Source organism: Schistocerca serialis, chromosome 8, assembly GCF_023864345.2.
Source record: "Schistocerca serialis cubense isolate TAMUIC-IGC-003099 chromosome 8, iqSchSeri2.2, whole genome shotgun sequence".
In the NCBI taxonomy this organism is placed as follows: Eukaryota; Metazoa; Arthropoda; class Insecta; order Orthoptera; family Acrididae; genus Schistocerca; species Schistocerca serialis.
Window position 1 is genome coordinate 229,548,407 of NC_064645.1, and position 18,828 is coordinate 229,567,234.

The following is an 18,828-nucleotide window of genomic DNA, read 5'->3' on the forward strand; positions in this document are numbered from 1 at the left end:
ATACAAGTATAGGTATACACTAGCACACACACACATATTCATCCCCACATACACAGACACAAGCTGACACATATCCATCCGCACATACACAGACACAAGCAGACATTTGTAAATGTCTGCTTGTGTCTGTGTATGTGCTGATGGATATGTGTGTGTGTGCAAGTGTATACTTGTCCTTTTTTCCCCCTAAGGTAAGTCTTTCCACTCCCGGGATTGGAATGACTCCTTACCCTCTCCCTTAAAACCCATATCCTTTCGTCGTTCCCACTCCTTCCCTCTTTCCTGATGAAGCAACCATTGGTTGCGAAAGCTTGAATTTTGTGTGTATGTTTGTGTGTCTATCAACCTGCCAGCACTTTCGTTTGGTAAGTCACATCATCTTTGTTTATATACTTGGATATAATAGAGGGAAACATTCCACGTGGGAAAAATATATCTAAAAACAAATATGATGTGTGATTGTTTTATAAGGGATAAAGACTCAGAATTTCCACAGTAATGAACTGAATTACATACAAATCCTCATCTTTCCAAAATTAAAGATATATATGAAGGGGTCGGAGAGATATAGTCATAAGTCACATCGAACTAGTTTTGAGATACAGCGACTTTGAAGTTCCACGGAGGTCTGAAAATGTTTAATACAAAATATAAAAATTATTTCTACTGCAAACACTTGCTTAATATTTGCGAAGCATGTTGTTAAATAGTCAACTCTCTGCATGCTATAAAATATTAATTTTAGAATGATTCTAATTAAGATGTAGTCAATGGTGGCTTATGACTATATCTCCCAACAAATTGTTTAAAACATAAAGTAAGTTTTGTAAGGATTTACTTTAACTATGCTTACACAGCAAGCAGAATAAATAATTTTTACACATTAGTATATACATATCAGGTATCTGAGATGTATAAATTACTTTTCCATTGATACAGTTACATCAAGGAAGTTCCTCTAACTCATCATTGTACACGTTATTTCCAGTACATGTCCGAAAGAAATCTTGATTTGCTGCAGGTATTTATGGCATAAGAGACAGTACATCATCAATTTTTTTCTGGTTAATGGGTAGTGGCTTTCTGTACTTTATTGGCACCTGATATGGATTTGGTTCAACTAGCCTTCCTTTCTTTTTGACATAAATATCCACTGACATGAAAGCTCCTATGTCTGAATAAGAGTGCTTTACACTCAGCTTGAAGGGATCTTCAGACTCAAACTTAAATTGAGTAGCTTCACTGAAATGGTGGGAATGTCCAGACGTGGATTCTGTACGTTTTGAGATCAATGTCGTCAGGCTTTCCAAACTTCTGAAGTCTTCTCTTTCTATTTTAGTTACAATGAAATGTTTTGGACTCACAGATTTTATTACTTCTGCCCATTCATCTGGAGTGTACACTAATGGACGTCTGTTTCTTGCATACCGTTCAATGCGACCAAAATCACGATCGCTAGGTAGCATTGTGTCCTACCACAGGGAAGTTATGCTGGACAGAATCAAATCTTTTGGTAGCAACAAGGGACCTTTCCAAAGCAATAATAGTCCAATTCTTTGCCTGACCCTTGCAGTTGTCTGTGATTATGTGGAGATGTTTTGTCTGAGGATTAGTTATCTCAAAGTACTTCAATAAGCAACTCCTAAACTCATCTGAACCCCGTCCTCCATCTTTCTCACTCCACAGAAACATAAAACCGTTATTTGATCCAGAGTCGTGGATACCAAAGTTATATGTCCAAATTTTCCTCTTGTAAAATGCTGGACCAACTGTTAGTTTAGGTGTGGGGAACGTTTGCTGCATGTCCATTGCTATCACATGATGCTCTTTCGAATTTTCTTTAGCCAGAGCAGTTAAAGACGCAGTCATATTTTGTCCTCTGTCAGCCTTTTTGAGACGCAGTTCATATTGTTGTTTCTTTTCTGCGACTTCTTCTGCACATAATTCTGGGTTATTTATTGCAATTAGAAACACATCAAATTTTGAACAGGTATAACTTTCTGGTAGTTTGAAGCCTACGTTAAATTCAGAGAGGAAAATTTCTCTGAATTTACTTTCAGATACTGCAGGAACCTGCTTTTCCTTGCAGTATTCTGAGTATTTATCTCGAAATAAGGAAGCAATTGTGAGATCACAATCCAAATACACTTAATTGGGCTATGGCATTGAGTAATTCTCTAACACTTTGTACAGCTTCGTCTTGAAATTTATGTGGGTAGTTTCCATGTTTTCCTGAAAGAAAAAAAAGATGAGCTTATATCCTCTTCCTAATAGAAATATTTGTATAGTACTCAGTTTGAGTACATCCCTAACTTATAGCACAGAGTAACACACAAACTTCTTCCATCTTCTTTTGGCACTGCAAATCCCTGCTTCATTTGATGTTGCAAATTCCTCACTCTTCGAGCATGTATCTGTAAGCCATGAACCCTTAGGAAAGCTTCCTTGCAGATCATGACTTCTATTCTGCATACCCTCACATTATAAGAAAATGTAACATCCCTGGATGATATTTTCTTGGAAGTCTTCTTTGGATAGCTTTGAAAGAAATTATGACAAATATAACAAAATGAAATAAATATACAAAATATTAAACCATTTTTATTTAAATAGTGAATAAACCTCCGCTTTTTCGGTTACATTTTCATACAGCTCATTAGGTAAGTATTCTGGGTGTTAAAGTTTCCTATGTCCCAAAATGAACGAAAAATGTTTTCTTACTCTCCAAGAGAGTTTTGTGAAGCATTTATTTAAACAAGTACAGGGACTTCCTCTAGTAGCAGCCTGAACAGTCATGTGGGTTTTTAAAGACTTATACTGCTGACCAGCATTTCGTCGACATTTTGCTTTATTTTTCTTCCACTGATCAATATTTCGCTTTCTTTTCTGTGAAGGGTTTTGGTTTTTCGGGTGATTCTTCATTTATTCTACTTATTTCAAGTTATAATATGAAGAGCAAAATAGTCTAAGAATTTGCATGAGATATAGTCATAAGCCACACAAAACATTAAATTTTGCTAAAATCACATTAATGAGAAAATATTTTTTACTTTTCCCTTTGAAACTACATTATTGCACCATTAAGCAGTAATATAAATGTGCCCATCAAGTTTCATCATTAACACACAGGATGGCTGTCAAATGCGTTGGCAATGTTGAGAGAAACAAAGTCACAAGCCACAGGAAATTAATCGCCAGAAATAAACCGTTTTATATACTTACCGAAACATCATCTGAGCTGGAACTGCTGGTCGATGGATGCCAAGATTCATCACTGTCAGGATCCAAAGGGTAAAGCTCTTCACTTCCACTACTGTCTGTGTCAAATATGCGTTGAAGACCCAAAGACGCTTCAAACGTTCCTGACCCACCTGCCATTTTGCCGTGGCTTGTGACTATGTATCTTCTGAAACTACCACCAGACGGCACAACATAGAACTGCACTCCATCATAGCCAGCCATCTGTTGCAGTAACACGGAACTTTTTCAACACATTGTGAAGAAGACATTGTTAAGAATGCCATAACATGAGAAACTCAATTTCGTGAAAGTTGTGGCTTATGACTATATCTCTATCTCTCCGAGCCCTTCATATGATAAAGGCAAGATAAATTTCATCCCTCAATAATAATGCTGTAACAATCAGTATCAGTGCATCTGATGAGAAGCTATATTAAGGTAAGATTTTTTTAGTCTGTTGAGTGTCACTGTTTAGCTGCACATTCATACAACTGTGGTAACATTATGTGATGATTTTACATTAAAAAAAAAAAAAAAAACTGCAGTAACATTCTGTATTAAGTATAGAAGGGCACTATCATTCCCAGTTATTCCAAAATTCATTTTGATTTATCACTGGAAGGAGAGCTACATCATTTTGCTGTCAAGAAATATATTTTCTTAATATTAACTTCCAGTGGAATGTCAGCAGTAAATTGTTATGAACTTATGTTCTGATTTACAGTCATCAATCTGATGTTGTGCACATACATTTGTCTCTACTGCAGTAATTCTACATGGCAAAATCACAGTGACATGAGAGGAAAAGAAATAAATACAAGGCAATCAGAAAAGCAACATTTTTTGTTTGTTTTGTTTTTGTTTGAATCCATACAACAATATTCTGACAAGTTTTAGTTTTGCAAATCAGGAACACATGTAGATACTAAATATGTATCATCAATAAATAAAGTCTTTGGACATGTTGCCTATGTATTATCTGTACAATGCACAAAGAGCTGATGAGTGAAATAGGGTAGGAGACTGATTTCAAGCCCCCCCCCCCCCTCTCTCTTTCTTTTTTTTTTACAGGTCAGCCTTCGGTTTCATCCATATCTTCTTTTTCCTGCAGACATATCTTAGTAATAACTACTTTGTATATTTCTACAGAAGGCATAATTATCAACCTGCATTGTAAACTACTCTTTGTTCAATAGCACCATGACTTAATTATCACTTTGGTAATGCATCTCATAATTGTAAATGTTTATTTTCATGTATTTATATCTCCCTTCCATTCCTTGTATTTGATATGTCACACAGAATAGCATATGGATACTGTATTATACTCTAGTAAAGAAAACAGTTTGCTTCCGTATACATTGACTCAAACAACATGAGTCTACTAAGTCTTCTTTTCATCATCATTTTGTTGTATAGAACCAGTGGTTTCTTGAGCCATGTCAGTCGGTGTAGTATCTGGCACTGAACTCGAATCATCATCTTGGGTCTCTGTACTTTTCTCTATTATGTTCTCAGTTTCTTCTGAACCTGCTGTGGTAAGAAGTTTCTGAGTAACTGATGTGGAACTCACTCGCAAAGGCAAAAGGTGTCGGATGGGCTCCACAACTGCCATTCGATCCAGGAATGTCAGCCCCTGAAAAATGAAGTCAGGAAATATTGTAAATGTGAGCAGCAATTTCAACCCACATGGAGATTTGTGTCAAAAGCTAATCTAGTCAGTAATGATATGAAACTAAGAAATGTTAGGAACCCAGCATAAACACAGCTTGCTTTGAAGTGTGATCATAGTACTTCTAAGAGCATAACCAGAGTTAGTTAGTTAGTTAGTGAGTGAGTGAGTGAGTGAGTGAGCGAGCGAGCGAGTGAGCAAGCTCCCTCTAGAACCATGGAAGTTGCTCCCGATGTCTTAACGAATGTCCCATCATCCTGACCCTTCTTCTTGTCAGTACTTCCCATATGTTCCTTTCTTCACAAATTCTGCAGAGAAGCTCCTCATGGCAAATACACAATACAGTTTTTGCGACCTGTGCCACATGACTGTCCATTCATAACATCAGATATAACAAACTACTGTGTAAACTAAAATATAAAAGAAATTATTCTCCTACAATGGGAGCAATGTTACCAAGCACATTAATGTAGCAAATGCACAAATCCGGCAAGATCAAGTAGTTGAAAGTCAATAAATAAATAAATAAATAAATAAAAGACTGTCTAAGGAGCAGGGCTATAGAAGCTATGTGAACAAGGAAGATACCAGATGTAGACTGCTGCAGACAAAGAAAGCTATCTTCAAGAAATGATCTCTACCATGGTCAAATATCAAAATGGAGCAGAAGAGGTCATGAGTGTGGTTATAGAGAATGGTTTAGTACGAAGTATGTACCACTGTAATCAAAAGAAACTGGAAGTTACTGAAGTGTCTGTGCTACAGTTAGAATAGTAGTGGGCATAGAGGAAGATGTGGAAAGTGCTAGTGTCAGACAAACCACACAAACTTTGAAACATAACATAGAGTACATCAGGTCTAGTATGTACATAGAGATGAAAAGATCAGCACAAAACACACAAAACAGGAAGGAAGAGAAAAACATCTGATCAGTCAAAAGATATATTGATATAAGAAAATTAAATACATTTTTAATATGATTTTACAGAAGCAATAAATAATCTAATAGAGCATTATATAAGCACACTCACCTCTTTTTGTATTTGCTGCACTGATACACCCAAATGTGTTGCCAATGTTGCTGGTGGAAATATTGCATGCAGGCACCTCTGCAAATGAGGAAACAAGTCCTCAGTCAGACAACAACAAAATCTGCTGAATGTCTCTCTTTCAGCGGGAAGTAGCGTTCCTTGTTCCTGCTTGTGATACCCGAGAATGGTCTTGACCGCACTACCAAGAGACTCTTGCAGGCATTTTGTAATGCTATTTGCAACAGCAATAGGTGCACACAATCTTAATTCATTTAGTGCAGACAGCAGACCATTACAGTATTCAGCAAGGGGATAAAATTCTATCAGACTTTCTGGTGGATGATCCTGCAAATAAATTTAGAGTCACTCATATGTTTCTAAATAGCACAGATTCTTATATCGACAATGCCTATGTCATAATTACCTGTTTTCCTGTGGTAGGTGATGGAGAAGTTCTTACATTTGATGGTGTTTTAGAAACTGTAAAAGACTCCATGTCCTGTTCAAATTTTTTATTTGCTTTACGGACTGCTTTCTCAAAATTCTGTGTGACTGTTTTAATAAAAACGGGTGCTAGCAGACCCCTGAAATCTGCACCAACTCTGCTGAATGATAATCCAAAATACATACACTGACCCAGAACAGAGTCTAAAGAAGTATTGGCACGATCCACGTCCCTCTCCAAGGTGTTCAAAAAATTGTGAATCTACAAAAAATCAAATAGATTTTTATATATTGTTAGTTTTACTGAAAAGTTAAAAATTATGATGTAAGGAGTGACGTACTCACCTTCTCTGTTATCCAAGAATAAAAAATAGCAGTTTCATTTACATTTTGGTCTCTCGGAGATGGAAGAATAGGTTCTTCATCACTGAATATAGCTCTGAACTGTGTTACGATGTTAAAAAGATGTATTCTTGTAAGCTCAATCGTTTTATTCAAATGCTGACTTGCTATAAAAACAAAACATAAATACTGGTATTATTTAAAAGGGCGATAAGGAACCTAACATGGAAAGATTTCCTAAATGGGAACTTAATAAATGAGCACACAAATAGGAAAATTGAAAGACTTCTCTGTAGTTGTATATATGTGGCTGTACAATTTGTTTCAGACTCTGGTTTCATACCACATATTTTAAAAACCTTCACAGCATCCAATTGTCGCCACCAATACTAGAACTAAAATCTCATGGGAATGATTCCAGTGACACAATTTGGAAGGTCACTAGCTGTTACAGGATTTCTAAATTTGTAATATAGCTGTTTTTTATGAAGTTGACATCTGGAGTAGAAAAAAAATCACAGTTGGGAATGCATTTGTAGGCACAAACTTAAAAACTGAACACTGGCAGGCCAGATAGTGACATATTGCTTCCTAACATTGCAAGTTCACTTGGAAAGCATGTGTTATTTTAAGAGATATGATGTAACACAACTAACTTTTTCAGCAGGGATGCCTGCAAAACTCTTTTATGAATCTTAAGTACTATCTTGGGATCACCTAACTATTATATTGCAGTGGCATCAGTTTACAGACCATTATAAAGATGTTGCCAAAAATATTATTACTAGAGAAAACACTTGGTCTCCAACCAGGAATTAGTGTCCAACTGCCTGAGCAAGAATAACAGTGTACCTTTACAGACACAATAGCGTTTTGTATTTTTTACTGCTCTCTGTGTCCAGTCACCAACAACATGCACATGTGACTTCTTTAATGCATGGTAGTGGCAGTGACCAATCACAGCAATGTTTCACATCACATCCAGCTATGAGAGTCTGGAGAAATTTATCAAAGAGGGAACAAGATTCTAAAACTGCCAGTTTTGAAATAACTGGTTAAGTGAAACTGAAAATTTGTAGTGCTCCAAGCACTAATTTTGATGGGAAGTATATAAGACCAACTGTATCTCAATTGGTAATAACCACTTAGTACATTTAAGGGATATTCCTTTGATATCTAAACATTATACGTATTTAAATAGTGTATGCAATCTTATGGTATTATCAAAGTGAATATGGACATTAACTTTTTTTATTCGACAATTTGAAATGATATCCTCAAATCATTACACCCAGGATAAACAAAGTGTTATGAAATGTAGGTAGAAAATGTACACAGAAATTATTATATTCCAGTGATATAAGGGTGGCACTAAAATTTAAAACATAAAAATACTGGTAGTCATAGAAAATCCCTTTCTTCAATAAAAATGACCACCCCAATATGCCAATTTCATTTTCCTAAAAGTGGAGAAAAAATCTACTTATTCATTTTTGATATCTATAACACTTTGTTTGCTCATTGCTTATAAATTTTTGTTTTAATGGATTTACTTCATTAACTAATTGCTTTTTACTCTTAATGTTCATGAGCACAATCAACGTCAAATAAAAGGTGTTCTGAACCCTATATTTTTGGGTTGGTTGGTGCAAGTAATGATCAACAGTGTTAAGAAGAAGTCTACGGATACCAGTGACTATATGCTGGCTCCTATTTCTATTGCACAAGAGGTGGGACTCTTCCTATATATCAATCAGATGGCCTGAAAATGGTGTAATGTAATGCTTGTAGCTCAAATAAAATAAAACTGCAAATTTAGATGGTGGACGATGTTTTGATTTGACATTTTATATTGAACAAAGACAGTTTTCATCCCTTCCATTGGTCACATTACTGTGTAGACTGCACTTGGTGCTATGTTGCATCCAAATAGTTTTAGAAGTTCTCCCTGTAGAGGACAACTTTTTAACCTTGAAATTTCATCCCCCACCCCCCACCCCCACCTCTTCTACCATATACACTTTATATGGTTTATTTATCGAGACATTAAGAGGTTGCAATTGTGAAGTAAGTTGTCCCGGAATAACAGCAAGCTTTGTATTTCCCATCTCAATTTCTCTTTCACAGAATTTTTCAAGTGACTACTAAACTGGTCTAGTGCACTGTTCCTTCTCTCCCACACTCTGTTAAACCATAATTTTATACCAGCGTCGTCCCTCCATCCCTTGTCATGTACATGAACACCACCACCTAGCAGTATTTCAAAAGGTTCTGACATTGTTTTGCACTTGAAAATGATCAATGGATTAAGTTTAGTACCATAAGAATAATATGAAAGAACAACAGTATAGTGCATTTTTTCATTTCCACTTGCCTTATAGTTACAATATTATGAAAAGGAAAGTTGTCACTCACCATACAGCAGAGAAGCTGAGTAGCAGATATGCACAACAAAAAGACTGTTCCAAATAAAGCTTTCGGCCCATTAGGCCTTCGTCAAAAACAGACAACACACACACACACACACACACACACACACACACACTCAAGCACAACTCACACACACATGACTGCAGTCTAAGGCAACTGTAGCCACATTGTGTGGCTGTGCCTATCCGTGACTCGGCGTCTCCACTATATGGTGAGTGGCAACTTTCCTTTTCTTAATATTGTTACATTCCATCCTGGAATTTCCATTGTTTGCTTCATAGTTACAGTTTTAGCACCTTTCATGGCAGCAGTTCTGTAACTCGGCTTATCAAATGCCAGAGGAGTTTTGTCATATTTGCTATTTGGCTTAGTTCCACACTGGTTTTCACTCGATGTTGAATAAATAAGTGATCGAAAGATAATATTTTCTCTTCATATTCTTGTGGGATTTTCTGAGAGATTTTGGTTTTGGTTCACATGTTAAGTCCAAGACGCTTCATGAACCTGTAGCACCAACCAACTCCATCCTTATAGTCCATTAAGTTCCACTGGTTGGTTTGAGGTATAAAGAAACCAAACTACAGGGTCACAGTCCCTTCTTCCTGACACGAACAAGCCTCAGGGTGAAACAACACCCAAAGTACGTTTGGGAAAGTAAAAGGGGGAAAAGGAATGTGGAACCATACCTAAAAAGAAAACGAATAGAACGAACAAAAAACGGGGAAAATGTACTCCACAAGCAAAAGTATGTCCACCCCAAAAGACAAGACAAGATGAAAACATGAAGGGAAAAGATGACTACCAGGACAAACACAAAGAAAGGCTGACACAGAGTTAAAATGGAAGGAGGGTGAATGCCCCAGAGAGAAGGTCAAACACCCACCCTTAGATGGTATGATAAAAAACTCCTCATGAATAAAACGTAAAACTAAATCTGCTGCTGAGGCATTGCCACCCAACACCGAAGGTACAGTGCTGGGAAGGTTAAAAGTCCACCGCAGAGCAGCTAAAATTGGGCAGTCCAGCAAGATGTGGATGACAGTCATAGGGGTGCCACAGTGACACCAAGGTGGGTCCTCGCGTCGGAGGATGTAACCATGTGTTAGCCACATATGGCCAATGCAGAGCCGGCAGAGAACCTCAGAGTCCCTGCGAGAGGCTCGCATGGAAGACTCCCACGCATGTGTAGTCTCCTTAATGACATGAAGTTTGTTGTGTGTACTGAGGTTATGCCATTCTGTCTCCCAAAGCCGAAAAACCTTGCGGCGTAATAATGAATGCAGGTCAGTTACGTGGATTCTGATCTCCAGAAGCGGTTCCTGCTTGGCCTGTTTGGCCAGCCTGTTGGCTAGTTCATTTCCTGGGATACCAATGTGACCTGGGGTCCAGACAAACACCACTGAATGACCGGGCTGTACCAGGGCATAGATGGACTCCTGGATGGTCGCGACCAAAGGATGGCAAGGGTAGCACTCGTCGATAGTTTGGAGACTACTCATGGAATCAGTACAGAGAAAAATGACTCCCCAGGGCATGAGCGAGTGTGTTCAAGAGCACAAGATATAGCCACCAACTCTGCAGTGGAAACACTGCAGCCATCTGGCAAGGAGTGCTGCTCAATATGCCCTCGGTGAACACAGGCGAAGCCATGACCATCAGCCATCGGTGTAAACCACTTCAGTGCCCCGGGACATGGCAGGAATCGAGAGGAAGTGACAGCAGAGAGCTGTGGGAGTAACTGAGTCCTTAGGCCCATGCGAGAGGTCCAGATGAAGCCGCGGCCTAGGTATACACCATGGAGGTGTGCGCGGATGGACCCGGAGGGGAGATGATAAAGGAAAGGACTCTAGTTCACACAGTAGGGATCGGGTACGAACTATGATCGTAAGCCCTCACCTGGGCTGCTGATGTAGGAGATGGACCACCATAGGTGGGAAAAGGAGACAGTAATTCAGATGCTCAGGAGAACTACGAATGTGTGAAACACAACTGACGAGCGGTTGAGCACGGCTAACTTTCAATGGATGGACTCCGACCTCCATCAGGACACTGGTCACCGGACACATCCTAAAATCTCTCATCGCTAGTCGAATGCCACAGTGGTGCACTGGGTTGAATAAAATCAACGCTTAGGGTACCGCCGAACCATAAAACAGACTACCATAGTCAAGGTGGGATTGAACAAGGGCGCTTTAGAGCAGCAGCAGTGTAGAACAATCTGCACATCAGCTGGTGTTGCTTAGGCAGTGGAGGGATTGAGGTGCTGCCAGCACTTCCGTTTAAGCTGACAAAGGTGAGGAAGTCAAGTCAATCGGGCATCAAAAACCAGTCCTAAGAATCGATATGTCTCCATGACAATGAGTGGATAATCATTAAGGTAAAGTTCTGGTTCTGGTTGATCAGCACAATGCCGACAGAAGTGCATGACACACGACTTTGCGGCTGATAACTGGAAGCCATGGGCTAGAGCCCATGACTGCGCCTTGTGGATGACTCCCTGTAGGCACCGCTCAGCAACACCAGTACTGGAGGAGCAGTACGAAATGCAAAAGTCGTCTGCATACAGAGAAGATGAGATGGATGGCCCTACAGCTGCTCCTAAGCTGTTAACAGAGATACACTCAATACAGAGCCCTGCAGGAGTGCATTCTCCTGGATATGGGGGGAACTATGAGAGGCACCAACTTGGACAAGGAAAGTATGGAGTGACAGGAAATTTTGGATAAAAATTGGGAAAGGGGCCCAGAGACCCCACTAATATAAAGTGGTAAGGATATGAAGTCGCCAGGTTGTGTCATACGCTTTCCATCAATCAAAAAAGACAGCAACCAGGTGATGGCATCTGGAAAAGGCTGTTCGGATGGCAGACTCGAGGGACACAAGATTATCAATGGTAGAGCAACCCTGGTGGAAACTGCCCTGGCATGGAGCCAGTAAGCCACGAGTCCAGGACCAAACCCAATTGCCGGCACACCATATGTTTTACAGCTTACAAAGAACGTTGGTGAGGCTGATATGGGCTGATAGCTATCCACATCAAGCAGGTTTTGAGCACTAGAATGATGGTGCTCTCCTGCCATTGTGATGGAAAGACGCAACTGCACCAGATCCGGTTGAAGATGATGAGATGTCACTTTTTGTCTGATGAGAGATGATTAATCAACTGACTGTGGATCCGATCTGGCCCAAGAGCTGTGTTGGGGTGAAGTGCAAGGGTGCTGAGAAGCTCCCACTCTGTAAATGGGGAGTTATAGGATTCACAGTGGCATGTAGTGAACAAGAATACATATCCTTTCAACCAACATGTGATGGTGCAAAAGGCTGGTGGGGGGTAATTCTCCGACACAGAGTCTTGAGCATAATGCTCAGCAAAGTGCACGGGAATTGCGTTTCTGTCAGTAGATAACATACCATTTATGTTAACACTAGGGACACCTGCTGGGGTCTGGTATCCAAAAACACATCTGATCTTCGTCCAGACTTGGGAAGGTGATGTATGGAAACCAATGGTCAAGTTGTACCTCTCCCAACACCCCGGTTTCCATCTTTTTATAAGCTGGCGAATGTGGGCACAGAGCCATTTAAAAGCAATTAGAAGCTCCAGGGAATGGTGCCACTTATACTGCTGAAGAGTCCGCCTACACTCTTTAATGGCCTCAACAATTTCCGGCGAGCACCAAGGTACTGTCTTTTGCCAGGGGCACCCTAAGGAAGAAAGATTGTGTTTTCTGCCGCAGAAACGACTTGTTCAACCATCACATCGATGTTACTGTGTGGGAAAGATTCAACGGAGATGGCAGAGGTGAAAGCTTCCTAGTCTGCCTTGTTTAAAGCCCATCTGGGTAGGCGTCCATGGGCATGATGCCAGAGGAGTGACAGGAAGATGAGGAAGTAGTCCCTACCACACAAGTCATCATGGGCTCTCCAGTGGAGAGATGGGAGAAGTCCTGGGCTGCAAAGTGATAAATCAATGGCTGCATAAGTACCATGAGCCACACTGAAATATGTGGGGGCTCCAGTATTTAGGAGGCAGAGGTCAAGCTGAGACAGTAAATTTTTGACATCTGTACTTCGGCCAGTAAGCATGGCGCCACCCCACAAGAGGTTATGGATGCTAAAATAGTTTAGGGAGTTGATGAATCAGTGCAGCCAGTACATTCAGGGGTACTGCACCATCTGGAGGAAGATATACGTTGCAGACAGTTATTTCTTGCGTTGTCCTTATCCTGACAGCAACAGCTTCAAGAGGAGTTTGATGGGACACAGGTTCACTACATACTGAGTTCAAGACATAGACGCAAACTCCACCTTACACACTATTATATTCGCTGTTGTTTTTATAATATCCCCTATAGCCGAAGGGCAGGGGTTGGCAGAAAGCAGGTGTAAGGCTTAACAGAATTTGCCGTAGCTCAGTGAGGTGGTGGAAGAAACTGCAGCAATTCCACTGAAGGATGACATTATCATGACGCTGGGGCACAGCGAGATCTAGGTCCTCAGCGGATGCCAGAATTTCCACTTCACCCTCAGATGCAGAGCTCGTAGGTAGCGGTGGCATGGATGCCACCGCAATGTCTTGGTTCTTGGGGGTCTTTTTCTTTTTTGGTTTCTCTCACTGCTCCTTAGGGTGGGAGGGCTTCACTGATTCAGTCTCAGGGACTGAGGAGGACTGTGAAGCCCTACGACCAGATACCTGTGGGTGCTTCAGCCATTGGCAGGTGTCTGCTTTGTCACTGGTAGGAACCTGGGATGGGAGTGACCCAAGGGACCCCTTCCTAGTGAGAGGAGGCAAAGAAGACTTTTGCTTATCCAGCTGAGAAGTGGGGACTGATGTCCCCGATGGTTGGGGGAGTGTCACTTCCGAAGTAGATGGTGCAGGAGTGACAAGGATAGAAGTGCCCCCACCATCACGGGGCCAGGTGGAGTCTTACAGCTCTGAGAGCCAACTATACACAGCGGAACTGAAGATGCAAGACCTGTTCTCTTAGCAGCACGTAAGTGGATGTCATACACAAAGGATCTTAAATTTCCTCTTAGTCTAATTGTAGGTCAGTCGGTCCACGGTCTTGTACTCCATGATTTTCCTTTCTTTCTGTAGAATCCTGCAGTCCGGTGAGCAAGGGGAATGGCACTTTCCTAAGTTGACATAGATGGGAGGTGGGGCACATGGAGTATTGCGATGTGAAGGACATCCACAATCTCAACAGCTGACACTGGAAGTACAGTGAGAAGACAAATGACCAAAATTCCAGAACTTAAAGCACCACATCAGGGGAGGGATATATGGTTTCACATCACAGTGGTATACCATCACCTTGACCTTTTCAGGTAATGTGTCACCCTCGAAGGCCAAGATGAAGGCACCGGTGACAACGTGATTATCCCTCGGACCCCGATGGATGCGCTGGAAGAAATGAACACCTCGTTGCTCTAAGTTGGTGCACAGCTCGTCTTCAGACTGCAAAAGAAGGTCCCTGTGGAATATAATACCATGGATCATATTTAAGCTCTTATGGGGTGTGATGGAAACAGAAACATACCCCAGCTTGTCACAGGCGAGTAATGCCCATGACTGGGCAGAGCATGTTATTTTTTATCAAGACTGACCCAGATTGCATTTTGGACAATCCTTCCAAACTTGTCCTCTAAATGCTCCACAAAAAACTGAGGCTTCATTGACATGAAAGATTCTCCATCAGCTCTCATACATATACGGTTCTGGGGCAAATAAGGTTCGCTGCCATCCTCAGCCTGGCATTCCGCCCATGGTGTGACCAAGGAGGGGAATGATTGGGAGTCATACTTTTTTGCATTAAAGTTAGGCCTTGACTGCTTAGAGACTGCTGCTATTGGACCACCAGCAAGAGATGATGTACTACACTTCATAGCAAGTCATCCACACTGATGCCACCCACTCCGACCAGGGGCTCTTCCCAAGAGCGCCACTCAGCCTCAACAAAGCAAAGCACCTGGCACAATGGCCATTGCCTGGAGTCCTGATGCATTAGGGAGATGGGCATCTATTCCTTGGCATACGTGGGGAGTTAACGGTGCAAGCATCAGCAGAGCGACCCTGTATAGTCAGGGGGTTACAACCAATAGGGTACATGGGGGTCCCACCAGAAAGGACTGGCTACCATGCTGGACATAAAGTGCAAAGAGGTCCACGATCAGCATCGGTGCAGAAGAAGATACCACACAGCGGATGGAGGAAAAGGCACCCGAGAAGGTGTCCTCACTCAACAACCAGAGAATGAGCAGAACTGCAAATCCACGACAATAAAGATCTCAGTGCATGATGGACACGATGCACCGTGTAAGGCGCCCTTCCCCAAACGGCTCGCTCTTCGGAAAAATTTGGAAGAATGGAGGTCAAACCCCACAGGTGGCCATCACATAAAGCCTGAAACAAGTGAGACTCCTTTTAGTCACCTCTTATGACAGGCAGGAATACCTCGGGCCTATTCTAAGCCCAGAACCTGCAGGGGGATAAGTTCCACTGTAGAGCTAGCATACGGGTGTGAGTTTGAATCATTTTTGTATTAATTCCAATGCCAGTTTGACAGTGTCCTTGAATACATTTCAATGCTTCACCTTCTAGATTTGGCCATTTTGCGTTCAGTCCTCTATTTGCACATTTAGTCTTCCTTATTTTTTTCAGTTCCTCTTTACTAGCCTGCCAATCACGAACGGTTTTTTTCTGTTGGTGGAGGGCCAAAATGCTGCTCAGCTGCTCTGTTTCCATGTTCTTCAGCATGTACTATTACTTTCAATTTATGGCCCGCATCGTATGAATACTTTTTATTTTCTTATGATTACAAAACTAGCTACTAACAAAAATATTGTACTATTATCAATAACACAAATCACTTTCAATTCAAGTTCACTGGCACTGTAGACTACAATGACACACAGGTTTGTGATGGTGGGGCAGGAGGGAGACAGTGCTAGCAAGCCTGGGAATCCCCACAACTCTTGTTCATTGCACTGGTGCACTGCTGCTGGCAGTTGAATCCAGTGTTGCAAGATAGAGATCGGTTTCCTGCGGCATTGAATATACGGGCATTTTTAAGACTAGCAGAAATTTTAAATCAAACACTGGACATTTTTATATTAATTTAGTGTAAGATGAAACTGAATTTTGTAGACAGTTTTTCAAAGAAAACAGTCTGTCTTATAGTCCATAAAATACGGTATATATTGTATATGATCTGTATTACCCCATTTCTGTCTTTCTAGAGGTCAAAAAATCTATAAAGGGTGATCAAAGAGAAACATGCTGGAAGCATAATTACAGAAACCAGTACCTGTATGTTAGAAGTATTGACCCTGGCTGTTGAGACACTTGTCCCACTGTGACACAAGGTGGTGAATGACTGTCTCATAAATTCCCAGGGCTGCGATGTTAATCAGTCCCGCATGTACAGCTGGACGTCGTGATCGTCCAAGGTGAATTATTTGCCCCTATGCTGACATTCTTCTTTTCTCTGCACCCTGTGGTATTGAAACATTTGTTGGAAGCTCATGCTGCCAAGTTAGTGATTTTATTCTGTGTCATCTTTGAGCAAGATGGCCCTCTTCTGATTCACTTCCTGCAGCATGGGACAACAGTGAATGCCCAGTGTTACTCGCAAACCTTGACCACCCTCCATTGAACGATCAAATCAAAACAATGAGGCAATCTCACCCGTGAGGTCATTCTGCTCCACGATAATGCAAAGCCTCATACGGCCAACACAGTCAGAGCACTCCTGCAGAAATTCAAATGGAAGGTTCACGGCTACCCTCCATACAGTCCAGACCTCTCTCCCTGTGATTACGCCATTTTTGGCCCCCTTAAAAAGGATCTAAGGGGCAAACGATTCACCTCGGACGATGACGTCCAGCTTTACGTGCGGAACTAGTTAACATCACAGCCTCAGGAATTTTATGAAACAGCCATTCGCCGCCATGTGACACAGTGAGACAAGTGTCTCAACAGCCAGGCTCAATACTTCAACATATAGGTGCTGGTTTCTGTAATGATGCCTCCGGCTCATTTCTTTTTGAATGCCCCTTATATTTTTCTTAAGTCTTGCTTCCTTTATCAAAGCCCAATGTCAGAACAGCTTCTCTGATGCTTTCACCTTTCCAGAAGCCAAACTGATCATCATCTAAGAGAAATTCATCCATCTTTTTCATTCTTCTGTATATTATTCTTGTCTGCATCTTGGACGCATGTGATGTTAAGCTGATTTTGTGAAAATTCTTGCATTTATCTGTCCTTGGTATCTTAGGGACTGGATGGATGGTTATTTTTCCAAATGTCTGATGGGTATTTCTTCTAGCTCATAGATTTTACATGCCAACTTGAACAGTCATTTGGTAGCCATGTCCCCCAATGATTTTAGAAATTACATAGCCACGTTACCTGTCATCTCTACTTAATCTGAAAATAAATCTTACACAGTTCGGTGAAACTGACTATTACTGGATCCCCTATGCCTTCCACATCAACTCCCATTTTGTCTTCTCTCATCTGACACGTATTCTTTCTACCAATCTGCTCTCTCCAGTGTGTTCATAGGGGAATTTCTGCTGCACTCTTAATGCTGACACACTTACTTTTAATGTTAGCAAAGGTTGTTTTGACTACATATGCTGGATCAGTTCTTCCAAGAACTATTTCTTTTTCAGGGTGTGTACGTGGACGAGGAAAAAAAATTCCCGGATTTTTCCCGGAATTCCCGGTTAAAAGTACCCTTCCTCCCGGGTGAAAATACACTTTTTCCGTGTTAAGTGAGAGTATACTTTTCCCCGGAACTGTAAAAGTTATCAGTCTTTTGAATGATTATGGTTTTATACACTGGCGTAGAATTTCACAGCACTTTAAAAGAAACTGTGGTAACAAAACACGTGTTGGGAAGATGTCTGACGTGCAGCAACATGTACACTGTATTTTCATATTATGAAAGTATAAATTCGAATTCCACCAAACACCGCATGTTACTTTCAGTTTCCAAAGTATTGAAATAGTGATTGTGATGCGCTTTTGTAAGCTACTCATAGCTAATGTCACGTAATCTCACTAGCCGATAACAGCGGATATTCAGAACATAGGACACGTGTTGTAGTCAGCCAATAGCAACATCACTGTTAAGTAGCGTGAACACACAAATAGGAAAAGTAAATGGTTTAAATTAAATACGTAGTTTTGCCACATGGAAAGAAAAGCTTTCACATATAATGTTGCCCATTTTTGCACATGTTACACTTTAAGATACATCACCCAAAAGTGCCAGTAAAATTTTTGAGGACATAAATGTCAGATCTTCTGGGCTCGAAATTACTCTAAATCTTCGTACTAAAAGAGCTGATTTTTAAATGAGAGTCAAATGCTCTGTGATTTAAGAAATTCATCGTACATTCTCACACATAGTTCATCTTGCATAAAAGGAAATTTAGTTTGAAAGTAAGTGTTTTCAAACCACCATTCGCAATATTTTCCCGCGACCTGTTAGAAATAGGTTCGTTTCAGCGGTTGCCAGAGAGCACCAGATAACCAGCACCACCGCGCTTGCGCAGCTACGCAGGAAGCCCGTATGTTTGTACGTGTAAAACATTAAAAGATCTTACATAATGCCATAAAAGAAACAAGACATTAGAGGACACTCCAAGAGCATGGGAATT

General features: G+C 40.9%; 1 protein-coding gene across 1 annotated transcript in view; it reads right to left on the minus strand.

Annotated features, from left to right (window-relative positions):
* Positions 1-4,070: 4,070 nt before the first annotated feature.
* Positions 4,071-18,828, minus strand: part of LOC126416584 (conserved oligomeric Golgi complex subunit 8) — a 36,191-nt gene continuing 21,433 nt past the window's right edge. Inside the window, exons 6-9 of the mRNA XM_050084336.1 lie at positions 6,733-6,896; positions 6,368-6,649; positions 5,944-6,288; positions 4,071-4,876 (exon numbers count right to left, since the gene is read on the minus strand). Coding sequence (XP_049940293.1) covers positions 4,625-4,876; positions 5,944-6,288; positions 6,368-6,649; positions 6,733-6,896 — 1,043 coding nt within the window. The 3' untranslated portion in view covers positions 4,071-4,624. The remainder of the gene's footprint in view (positions 4,877-5,943; positions 6,289-6,367; positions 6,650-6,732; positions 6,897-18,828) is intronic.